This window comes from Protopterus annectens, chromosome 6.part0, assembly GCF_019279795.1.
Source record: "Protopterus annectens isolate FY-2018-M chromosome 6.part0, PAN1.0, whole genome shotgun sequence".
NCBI lineage: Eukaryota > Metazoa > Chordata > Ceratodontiformes > Protopteridae > Protopterus > Protopterus annectens.
In genome coordinates this window covers 1721738466-1721751200 of record NC_056737.1, presented here as the reverse complement: position 1 = coordinate 1721751200, position 12735 = coordinate 1721738466, and the positions used below count along the sequence as shown (strand labels likewise).

Sequence of the window (12735 nt, the reverse complement as noted above, 5' to 3'; positions counted from 1 at the left end):
TGGGTGGTGCTTTGATGTGGATGTGCATGCAGTCTATGGCACCTATTACCTCTGGGTAGGATGCTACATGGTGGAAGAGATGCATATTTCTGGTTCTCTCCTAACAGGTGCTGGGAAAGTAAATGTGCTCACTGGCATGTGGTAACATGGCATCCAGGAATTGGTGGAGTACCCTGGAAGCAGATGCCTGTGAGATCCCCATGATGTCCCCAGTAGGTCTTTGGAAAGTACCTGTAGTTAGTATTCTTAAGGCTACACATACCTTTGTATCCACTGAGATGGGTTCCCCTCAGTTGGCTCTGGGTCTGAGGTGAGGCCAGCACAGCTTGATGAGTTGCTGAAGTATGTCCATGTCCTCCCTGTAGTGCTCTAGTATGTCCAGATCATGTAGCCACTGGTAGGTTACCCTGGGTCTGAACACTCTCCTCCTCCTCCTCAGTCTGGGTCAGTTGTCAGCATAATCCTCCTCACGGACCTCAACGTCTAGCACATAGTGATGTATCAAGGTGACAGCAGCCCCTAACATTCTGTCAGCTTAAATTCCCCCGAGTGTGTACACTAATGATGCAGAGTTTGTGGGCAAAACCAGACTGAAAGGTGTTCGCATAGTTTATACTTTTGTGCTGCAGATGCTGTCTGTATGATTGGCTGACTATGATACATTCCACCTGCCAGCTATATTATTTGTACTTGTTTGCTTTTATTCTGCTATTTCACATTTTTTCCCTTCCCATTTTCACCCCTGTTAAGCCTTGCGGCGTGCCGAGCAAACCCACTGCCCAAATGTAAACAGTTCTACTATTTCCATTTTTTTTTGTTTGTTTAAGAGGCGGTGTGTGCCGCACAAACCTATTTAGCTAAAGTAAGGGTCTATATCACTTCAACAAAATGGCAGAAGTTCGAACACTGTATGTTCAAACTTCTAACCTCGAAGTGCAAAACCACAGAAGGATTAGAACAGCGATTTTTTTTCCCAGGGAAAAAAAATTGCTGTTCCAAGAAACACACACGCAACACAAGCACACCATAAAAACAGTAATCCACATACATATACTTAAAATCCTACATCTAACCCTACACTAAACTGTACATACACTACTATCTATCCACTTACCCTAACCCTAAGGTCCGTCACTATTGCACACTCACCTGACCCGCGCCCTAACCCTAAGTCACCTATCCCACCCTAACCCTAAAGTCTGTCACTATCACACACCCACCTCACCCACGCCCTAACCCTAACTCACCTAACCCATGCCCTAACCCTAACGTCTGCACAATCACACACTTACCTGAACCCAACCCGTAACTTTCTACCACAGTGCTGAAAATAGTGAAACCACAGAAACGGCCCACCGAATTCTTTCCCTGGGAAAGAATTTGGTGTTCCGCGTCTTTGCAATAATCAGTTTTCGAATGTAACAGTTCGAACATATGGTGTTCGAACTGCTGAAGTTTCGATGAACTGATAGGAACCCAAAGTAAACACTTTTAAGCAGAAATGGCCCTCCCCTGGATGCGAACATGCTCCTCATTTCATGGAATAAGTAAATACAGCCTCAGACACACACCCTTGCTTAGCTGTGCTTAGCTCAGCTCAAATGGAAGCCGTGGAGCTCTAATGTGCTTACATGAAGCATGAAACACCCCCTTTTCATGTCAGCTGCTTCTCCTGCTTACACCATTGCCTTATAGCTCCTACATGGTTAGGTGCATCCAGACAATAGTCTCCCATTTTGCTATTCAGTAAATTTTGCTCATTTGCATACCCCACTGCCTTAGTCCCTTGTTACACTACTACACCAGATCCTTTCCCCTTAGCAACCAGTGTTATCTGTTATTGTTTTGATTCTGCATGCTACCCACTATAATGGCAAAATGCAGATTTCACTCAAAATTGGCTTTTCACATTTTTTTTTTATTTTCTGCACAATCTCATTTGTGAACTGCTGCACTACGCTTAAACGGCTGAAACTGGCTAAAAAAAACGTTTATTTTCATACTTTTGCAACTGTTTTCCATGCCAATGGTCATATTTTTGGCCATTGGCATGCCTAGTAGTCATAATACATGCTTTACTTTGAGCTGTCATGCCCCCGTTTTGATTTTTGCAGAAATGTACACAGTCAGTAAAGAATACATTTTTGCAATGAACACTGTTCTGGCACGATGTCTGCCTGCTTACTGAATCACTAATTCACCTCATTTGCATGGTTTTCACCAGCAAATGAGGTAATTAGCATTCTTCAGTGATGTCTGTGCCAGAATAGTGTTGGCAGGCCTGTGCACGCCCCCAGCCTTGTTTACTGAATCGCTCAGCAGCCATATTCCATGCAGGAACTGCTACACTATTCTGGCATGGGGAAAAATGCTTCATTGAATCCTGGGAAAAAAGTATCATTATTAGAAGAATATAGAAAAGGGAACAAAAGCAGAACAACGTATTAAAACAGTTCAGGATCTAGCATACATTATTGACAATAAAAGAATAAAAATATCAACACAAGCAGAACAACTTAGAAGATATATAATTAAATATAAAGAAAAATTACAAAATAAAGTATTCATTGATGAACCAGGAAAAGATTTATAGAGTTGGAAAACAAAGCAAAATGAATGAAAACAGCATCAAATAAAAAAGAAAAAGATACATTTTAGAAAATATTTATGAAGACCCTCCTTAGCACAACAAAAATGCTGAATGTATAGAAGTATTAAAAGAAAGAGCAAGGAGTTCTAATGTAGAGGATGTGAAATGGCATGATATAACACTAGAAAATTTGAGACAAAATAAAGAAAGACTCCTAAATGGAAAATCCGAGGCTCAGAAGCAATACCTAACTTCTGGTTAAAGGTATTATCATCTTCACACAAAGACTTACTCCCTGAATATGAATTATTTATATGCACATCCTGAATAGACAGCAACCTGGTTAACAACAGAAAAAGTGATACTTCTCCTTAAGACTGAACTTGCAAACCACCCCTAAAACTATAGACCAATAACTTGCCTTCCAACAGTATACAAATTATATACTGGAACTGATCCAAACAGAGTTTACAGTCATTTAGAAAAGATTCAGTCATATCAATAGAACAAAAAGGTAACAAAAACAAGTTATTTTGAGAAAAGATAATTTGTACCTAAATGAAGCCACCACAGAGAATTGTAAAAAGAGAAAGAATTTAACTGTGCATGGATAGATTATAAAAAATCATTTTACAGTAGCCTACATTAATGGATAAATGAATGTAACATTACAATGACCATGAAAGAGTGGCAATCAACTATGGGAATAGATGAGAGGCTGGCAATAAAACATGATAAAATGAGAGTAAAACTCGGTAAAGAAAATTTCAGAAGACACAAACTAATATTGAAAACTGCCTACCTTGACATCTGGGAATAAAGTCCAAGCTAGAAACCAGTTTGCTCTTCCTGTTATAACTTACAGTTTTGGGGTGATTGACTGGACCCAAAAAGTATTGGATCAGTTGGACAGAAAAATGAGAAAAATGCTTCATGCTTATAAAATGATATTTAACAATCAGTGTATACTAAAACTGTATATTCCTCGCTCTAAAGGAGGTAAGGGCCTCCTCAAAACTGATTACATTTATAGATCTGCAGTCATGGGACTACATACATATCTACTGACCTCACCAGATCCAAATGTAGCAAAAGCTTTAAAAAATGAGGAAAGGAAGTCTAAGATGATATCCTGCTTAATTTAGTAGACGCATTTCAGTGTAATGTGGAAATGGAAATTAAACAAGAAGAAGGCAAAAATCAGTCAGCAACTGAATGTACCAAAAAAAAGAAAGAATAAATGAAGACAACCAGATGCGAAGGAACGAAATTTGGAAAATCCATAAATATAGTGGCAGTACAGAGATCTCTTGCAAACAACCTCATGTTGAGCAAGGTTTGATGCAAGAATGGTTAAGAAGTAAATGGATACCAAAGAACAAAAGGTTAATATTGGTGGTCCAGGATAGTTTCTATATACACAATGGTCTACAAAGTGCATTAACTATGTGGGAGAAACAGAGATGCAGGATCTGTAAAAAAGAACTGGAAACAGTCGCCATTTTATTACTGGATATGATACACTCATGGCAGAGGGCCTATATACTGAAAGGGACAATAAAGAAGCAAGAGTGTTGTATTGGAGATTGTGCAAACACTACAATATTGAAGTAGCTGAGAAGCATTGAAAACAAGACCTACAGAGCATTACAGAGAATGATGAAGTTTATATCACATGGGATCACCCATTACCAATAGTGCAAAAAATAGATGTGAGAAAACCATATATAGAAGTATATTAAAAAAGACAAAAGTTGCATTGATTATTGAAATTGATACACCTAGTGATTACAGTGCCATACTCATAGTGGGACACAAAGTCATAAAAATGCCAGATTTGCAGGCAGAAACAAGAGCAATGTGAAAGAAAAATGACCCAAGAGTTCCAACAGTAGAAGGAGCAGCAGGCCTAATAAAAAAGAATTTACAGTCATACCTAGATATGCTACCAATACATGTAACTCCATATGAATTACAGGAGTCAATAGTGGGCACATTGCAGGTGCTGAGAAGAGCACTTTTGGCTAACATCAAGGGCTGAAACAATACTAATTTCATGAACTCTAGTCATGCCCTGATGTAGGAGTGGGGTCCTTTCCCATCACCGTATTAGAAACCCAAAAGACTTTGAGAAGTTAAACTGGGAATAATGATGATGGTGGTGATGATGAATAGACTGAGTGTGCTCTACCAAGAGGTTAAAGTGTAACTTCTGAATATCATAAGGCAGAAGTGCAAGTAAGCAGACTATTAAAACATTACATTATACTGAATATTTCAGCACTTGGGGTGTTTGTTTGCATGTTTGTGTGTGTGTGTGTGTGTGTGTGTGTGTGTGTGTGTGTGTGTGTGTGTGTGTGTGTGTGTGTGTGTGCATGTGAGCATGTGTGTATTTGCTGCTTTGCATTACAGTATGGGCTAGGAAAGGAGATAGATGTTGCAGTATTTGTGCGTACCCTATATTTGTAGCATGCATGAGTGTCTTGTTCAGTGGTACTGTTAGAAAAAAGGTATTTGGTAATTTAATATGTAGGGTTAGGATTAGGGTTAGCACACATGAGTAAAGATAATTCTATCTCTGCCTCTAACTCTAACCCTACAAATTTATTTGCAAAACACCTTCTTTCTTAACAGTACCACTATGTAGATAGTGTCTCATTTAGTGGTCAGGGTTAATTTCCATTTGAGTTTCTTGTATTCACTTTCTTGCAGAAGATATTTTTTTGTTCAGGAGAAAGACCACTGATTCAGTGTAAGGCACTTGTGATGATATATGGTCATGTTCTGAAAAATTTAAGAAATCTTTCCTACCTGTTTCTTACACCAGGCACACCCTGGCCCAGACTGGATGCATTCCTCACAGTTGGTCACTTTAACTTTGATGCACTCTTCAGCAAGAACTGTAGAAAGGGACAGCAAAGACCATTTTCAGATAGCAAAACAATATAAAACACTTGCAGTCATAGAATCAATGAAAAGTAGCAAATTGTGATCACACTGGTGATATTATGCAGACACAACATACACATTATTAGAGCAGCATAGATTCTAATGGCTATAATTACTGTTTCTTTTCTGTATGAGAGTATAGATATGAAATCACAAGACAAAGGTATATAAATCATAAGAGAAAGGTGTATACATCAGGTGAACACATCCTTACCTTTGATTTACATGCAATCCAAATACCAGCCAATAAATTGACAAATGCAGGTTGGAGCTTAATGCATATGATTTAAGTGAAACTAGTAATCATTTTCAAATGATGCTGTGAATTCACTTGAGTAAATATATGTGGAACTGTGGTATTTTACTCAAAATAACACTATAGGGAGAAGTTTCAGAATAATTATAAGCCATGAAAACTGTCTGGACTGCTGTAATACTAGATTACAGCTTAAGAACTCTGTTCTCCGGTTCAATTCTCGGCCGAGGTGCCTTTTGTGTGGAATCTGCATGTCCTCCCCTGCGGCTGCATGTGTTTCCTCTGGATGCTATGATTTCCTCCCACATCCCAAAGACATGCTGCAAGTGGATTGGACACTATAAATTGGCCCTAGGTGTGAGTGTGTGCATGTGTGTACCTTGTGTGGAAGGTTGGACACCGGGTTGGCAACTCGATACCATAAAACTCTACTGCCAATCATTCTGCGGACCATTGTTCCACTGTGGTAACCCCTAATGGGAAAAGCCGAAAGGAGAAGAAGAGCTTAAGAACTCTGTGAGGTCACAGAAGAAGAATGATACAGAGACAGAAGTAAATGAGAACACACCTGAAAGAGTGCATGGTAATTTTTTTTTAAACTACCACTCTATGGGTGCATCCATGCAAAAGAAAGATGGAGGAGGGGGACAACCATCTCTGTAATCCAAGTCTAAGGAGCAAGAAAATTTGGCTTATACTGAATACATCTTTACACTTGTGGGTTATGATACAGATTCTGATGATGAGGAATTTCTGTGGGTTGGAATATTGATCCAGATGATGAAGAATTTGTGTGGGTTATGATGCCGATTATGATAATAATGAGAAATCGCTGTGGGCTGTAATACTGATTATAATGATGAGGAATCAGTGTGGGTTGTGATGCTGAGTCAGATGATGAGGAATCCCTATGGACTGAAATATTGAGTCTGATATGAGGAATTCCCACCAATGAGTTCTCTTTCTGAAGTAATAATGAAATGTTAAACATGATCACAGGCCACTTCAAATAACTCATTCAAAAGCTCTCATATTCAAAAGGTTACATATTTAGCTTTAAGGATTAGAGTAAACCACCATCCACCAATTTCTTTGCAGAGACATTTGAGCATATATTTAATGAAACAGCTATAGCAGCAAGCTCTTTAGAAATCTGTTTGTTTCCATAGAACTTGATAAGAGTTTAGATACCTGTGCGCAGATCTGCTGGTAGACTACAACTACTGAATAAAAGTCTGAAAAAAAGAGCCAGTTTTGCTTCAGTATGCAAAATACCTCTGGAGGATAATGAAAGCACAATTCCAGGCAGAGATGAAAAGAAAGTATCACATGTGATACTTTAAAGATTAGATCACTTAATTACCAGTCTAAATTGAGAATATCAGAGTGGCAGTCTCAAGGCAGATGAACTGATTCAGAATATACCTGTTGCCGATTTTCAGGGCTTAAAAGCACAAAGTTGGTTGATATCAGCATAAAGGAAATGGTGGCCATGCAGCTAGCTCTGACTGTTTTTCTTTCTGTACTTCAGCCTGGGTCTCTGTAGATTGTCATGGCCAATACAACCATAATGCAATATATAAAATGTGAGACAGTCATTAATATGTATTTTTTGTTTAACTAGATTAGGAGGCTGGATAATGGTGGTGGATTTTATTAACATACCTACTCCTTATCTGGACTCCACGAGATATACAGTAGACAATAATATATTTAGAGGGGTCATATGAACTTTAGAGATTTATGTAAGGCTCTAACGTGTTTTTTACAATATTGTGCAGCATATTTGTGAATACCATGAAACTTCAACTGACAGCATTACAAAGCTACATTTTCTAGTTGGAATAAAATGTACATAGTGCCTTCATACACTTGATGGCTTGCATGTAGGTACATGGAAGAGGGGAAAAGTGAAATGTGCCATTAGTACTCTTCTTTTGTTTTATTTTATTGCTAACCTTAAATCATGTCTAAAGAGCTATTCAGAAAGATTGCTAATTCTGCCATGCATCAAAAACCAGGGCCATGACAAAAGTATGAGAAAGCTAGATACTTATTAGAGATGCGTGCAACATGTATAGTGAAAAGTCATATAAGACAGTGAATAATCTGCAGTCAAACTATCCCCAGTAAAAATGCTTCAACAGTCTGCAACACTGTGGTCACATGGGAAGTGATATGGGGTTCACATGCATACCAGAGTCTCACTGTCTGCAGTCCATGCAAGAACACTACAGTACAATGGCTACAAAGTTAATTATGAAAAAGAGGAAGAAAAGGGAGACAGGAAAGTCAGAAATAGGAAACAGCAAGCAGAAGAACACAGAAAGACAACACGAAAGGGAAATAGGTGGAAGTGCAGAGAAGGGGAGTTTTTTTCTGAACAAGAGCTCCTTTTTTATTTTTTTCTGAAGAGGGGAAGTTAATAAAGCAGACTTGGGCTGAGAGAAAAAGGTAAAGGAAACATAGCAGAGGCACACAAACAAATAAACACATAACGTCTAACGGAGGATATAGTGACACAATGTCAGGACAATAAGTGTGTAACACAGCCTGGCAAAGACTGGACAAATGGTGATAAGGTGGACTGGAAGAAAACCATGGGAACAAGAAGACATCTGTCTTCCAGGCCTGTTTGCAAGGAATCCTGGATCAACATTTCTTTAGTTATCTGTTCTGAGAGGAGGCAAACAGATGTACTTGAGGCATTTTCCACAGCTGGATCAATTCTCGGAAGACCTCAAGGTGAAATTTCCATTCATGAGAGTCTGTTCTTGTCTTACTTAGCTTGTCTGCTACACGGTTTTCTTTTGAAGGAATTTATGAAGTCTGGAAAGTCAGATTGGTTTGAATTGCCATCTCTCAGGCTATCATAGCAAGACAGTTCCAATAGCAGTAGGTGCAATGGGTCTTATAAAAAAGAATTTATAATTGTACTTAGATATGTTACCCATACATGTAACTCTGTATGAATTTCAGAAGTCTTTACTTGGCATATTGAGGGTGCAGTGAAGAGCACTTCTGGCTAACATCAAAGACTGAAATAATACTAATTTCATGAATTTTAATCTTACTTTGACTTAGGAATGGGGTCCATTCCAGTCATGGTATTAGAAACCCAAAAGACTTGAAGAAATTAAAAAGAAACGTCTACAAAGAGGGTAAGATGAAGATCTGGAAGCACCTGGTTTGTTTATGTATCACTTTACTGTGATATTGTCTGTGACATCTTGAAGAAATCCTGGAGACCAGAGAAAGTTTAGCGTTTTCAAAGCACTTATTTCTGCCATCATCTTTTAGCTTTTTGTGCACTTTTTTCTTCAGTGTATGTTCCACAATCCTTGCACTTTCACACCTTTGGAAGTTGCTGCCCATGCCAGGTCTGAAGTATCTGTTGTGACAGACTAAAGAGCAGAGGAAGGGAGAATTGGAGACCATGATTCTGAGAGAACTAGTCTACCAACCATACATTCTCCCTCTTTACAACCCCCAATATAGGGATTTGAAAAGGTTAAGGGTATAATTGCTGAGTCCAGATTAATATGAGGTACCAGTGAATTTCTCTCAAGTGAAGTCTGGATGAAGGAATTATAAGGATCATAGAAGGAAACCATCTATCCTAGAAGGGTCTATATTGCAACATCGAACGCTTAAAAGTGAATGATGTTACATCGACACATTTTCAGCGAAAGCTGAAAATATCGAATCCAAAGAACAGCGATTTCTTTCCTCGGGAAAGAAATTGCTGTTCCAACCCCCGCAAAAAAAAAACACATTACACACTTCCACACATACCCAATTCTAATTATACCCCCCAAAAAAACAGTGAACAACTAAATACACATATACACATAACCCAAACATACATTTAACGAAAAAAAAACAATAAACATTTTAAACCATATGCACTTACCTTAACCCGCACCCTAACCCTAATGTCAGTAACTCTCGCAAATTCACATAAACAGCTCCAAACACATACACACTTACCTTAACCCTAACTCTATCCCCCCCAAAACAAAAGTAAACAACTGAAAACACATACACACAGAACTCAACCATACATTTAACATAAAATATACAACAGTAAACACTTCCATGCATATGCACTTACCTTAACCCGCACCCTAATCCTAAGGTCAGTAACTGTTGCACAATCATGCTCGGGAGCTATACCGGACAAGGGACCACACTACACTTCAGAACATGGCAAAACAACGAAGCGGTCAAGTGACTTCTTTCCCCAGGGAAAAATTTCGCTGAACAGCCACTTTGCTGTTTTGCCTGTTCGCTCTACATGTGTCGACGAAAACGCATTCGACATAATGTGTTTTTGTTTAACTCATAGGAACCCATCCTAGAATTCTGATAAACTTCCTGACAGATGCCTGGTTTTGGTTGGAAAACACAGGAAGAACTGTTGGAACACCTTTACTTTGTCTGGAGGAAGAAAAGCTCTTCCCTGGTCCAAATCTAACAAACATACCAAAGTAAGCTATGTGAGAAGAGATAAGAAAAGATTTCTGTAATTTCACTTGAAACCATAGACTGAATAGATTTTGAACCCTTGCTTAGAGCTCTTAACAAATGGAAAAAGAATCTGCATATATAAACCAATTTTCCAAATACGGAAAAATGTATATGGCTTAAAGTCTGCAATAAGGAATTATTAGAGCCAGACAGCTTGTAAATACCATTGCAGCAGTAGCTGCTCCAAAGGGTAAGGCAAAGAAATGATAGAGTAAGCCAGATAGAAGAAAATCGTAAGAAGGATCTGAAATGTTTGCCAGAGGGACTGTATGACAGACATCTTTTAACTTTAGCTTTACCATGACAGCTAATAAAGAGACAAGAGGTAACAGGTACTGAAGGGATAACATTTTCCTCTTTGATACTTGACAAAAAGATTGAGAAAGGAGAGACCTAGCACCTTTCTTTCTTTGGGACAAGAAAAATCCATGAATAAAACACTTTGCTCATCTGACAGGCAGGCACTGGTTCTATGGCTCCCTGAGATAACATTTATTCTTGAACAGGAAGAAACAGGGAAACTTGATTTATGGTGCAGCAGGAATTCGCAGGGGGAGGGACTTCCAGTGCCAAACACACTCCTGATGGATAACCTTCAGAACCTTTTTTCTGAATCATTCTGTTACCAAAAAGGAAGATTCAGACTCAGAAAGTGGATGTAGAGATGGACGGGGGGGGGGGGGGGGGGCTGATGAGGCCATTAGTCGTGGACTGTCGTTGATTTTGAGAGGCTGTCCCTTTCTTTTTAGAGCCCCCTTGTCATTGCTTTTTAAAATCCTGATTTTTGACAACTTGCTACTTTAACTGCATTTTGAAAAAGGGAGCTGAGGTAGAAAGAACATTGTATTTGCCTTAAAAAAGGAAGAATGGTTGATAGGGGTCACCCTTGAACCAACTACCCCTATCTTCAAACCTCTTAAATATCATAGCTGCAGAAAGGCCAAACAGAACTTTGTCTAAGGGACAATTTATAATTTTGGTTTTAAAATTTTAAGGAAAATTTTGAGAACCCAACTGAGCAAATCTAAATCCTCTTATGAATGACCCAATGTCAGCTGCCCTAGTGACAATACTAGCAGCATTATAAAAACATTTTAAAGCATGCTTGATTATATGAGAATCAGAAAAAAAAGAGGCATTCAATAAAATATTCACCTCAGAAGAGGAAAAGCTAAGACATACCCCAGGATTCATGAAGCTTGCGCCATGCGCAGGCATAGCGTCGGCGATCTAACACCAAATATGGCCACCGAGCAATTCAGGTACGAGCTGTTTCCACATGTACTACCTGTGTACGCCACTCCCGCACAGCCCCCGGGGTGCATGTATGCTAATTTCCCCATGCACAGCAGCGTAGCATGCAAATGAAGGTATATAGCGATTCAGGAAGTGGTGCAGGCGTAGTGTAAGCATGCAGAAATGTAAACCAAAAAAATGGTTTACATTTTTTCAAACATAAAATCAGAGCCATGACAGTGGACCAAACTCATGTATTATGCTGTTAATATATGCCAATGGCTAAATATATAGCCATTGGCATAAAAAAACATGCACAACCTATAAAAAAGAACATTTAATGTCATGCCCACAGAAGAGCGAAGTAAAATCACAGGGCATTGGTGCGCAAATGGGATCACAATGAAAATGTATTTATATATAATAAAACTGCAATGTAACACATTTCATGAATTCCCCATAATAGTCAATGGCACGCATGCTACACCACACCATGGCGCAAGGGTTGCTAAGGGGCTGTAACAGTGTTCTGTGCGGTAACTAGGAATTAGTAGGCAATGCCATGCAAATGAGATGAGTGATACTGAATCACAAAATCCCTGCCAGCGTAAGGATGTACCTCACAGCATAGCGGTACAACACCGAGGTGTGGCCTGGAGATAAAGATGACATCAAGAGAGGGGTGCGCCACCTTGGCTGTAAGCACATTGGAGCATTGCTAATCTGGTTTTCCTGTTGCTAAGCAAAGCCGCAGGATAGGGGTGTGTTGAAGTAGCTTTGCTTAGCTGAGAGCACACAAGGTAACCGAATGTGCATGTGAACATGGATAAAAACTTGCTCGAAACCCGGTAAAAGGCTGTGCGCGGTGCGCACCAGAGCTGAAACAGGAAGGATACGGGAAGAAAATAAGGAAATGCTTCAGCATGGTAATTGGAGTACAAATGAGTAATTAACATCTAGGAACCCACAGAGAGCCATTAACAACAGCTAACAAGGCTGCTAGCAGCTACCTGCAGAAAAGAAAATGGGAGGTGCCGTACTGCAAAGAAAGAGAACTGTCACAGCAGAACAAAACAAACTTGCAGTAGATCAGCTGCATAATACATTTCACAACGCAATCCTGGGTTGGGAAAGTACAAAACAAGAAAGCCCGCAGCTGGATGCATGCCTGACA

The 12735-nt window shown here is 39.3% G+C and overlaps 1 protein-coding gene across 3 annotated transcripts in view; it reads right to left on the bottom strand.

Moving 5' to 3' along the window:
• The window catches only part of LOC122804910 (integrin beta-2-like), a 1273642-nt gene that overhangs the window by 861558 nt on the left and 399349 nt on the right, over nt 1-12735 (bottom strand). For all 3 annotated transcript variants that reach the window (XM_044075119.1, XM_044075120.1, XM_044075118.1), the window contains exon 3: nt 5402-5490. In XM_044075119.1, coding sequence (XP_043931054.1) covers nt 5402-5490 — 89 coding nt within the window. The remainder of the gene's footprint in view (nt 1-5401; nt 5491-12735) is intronic.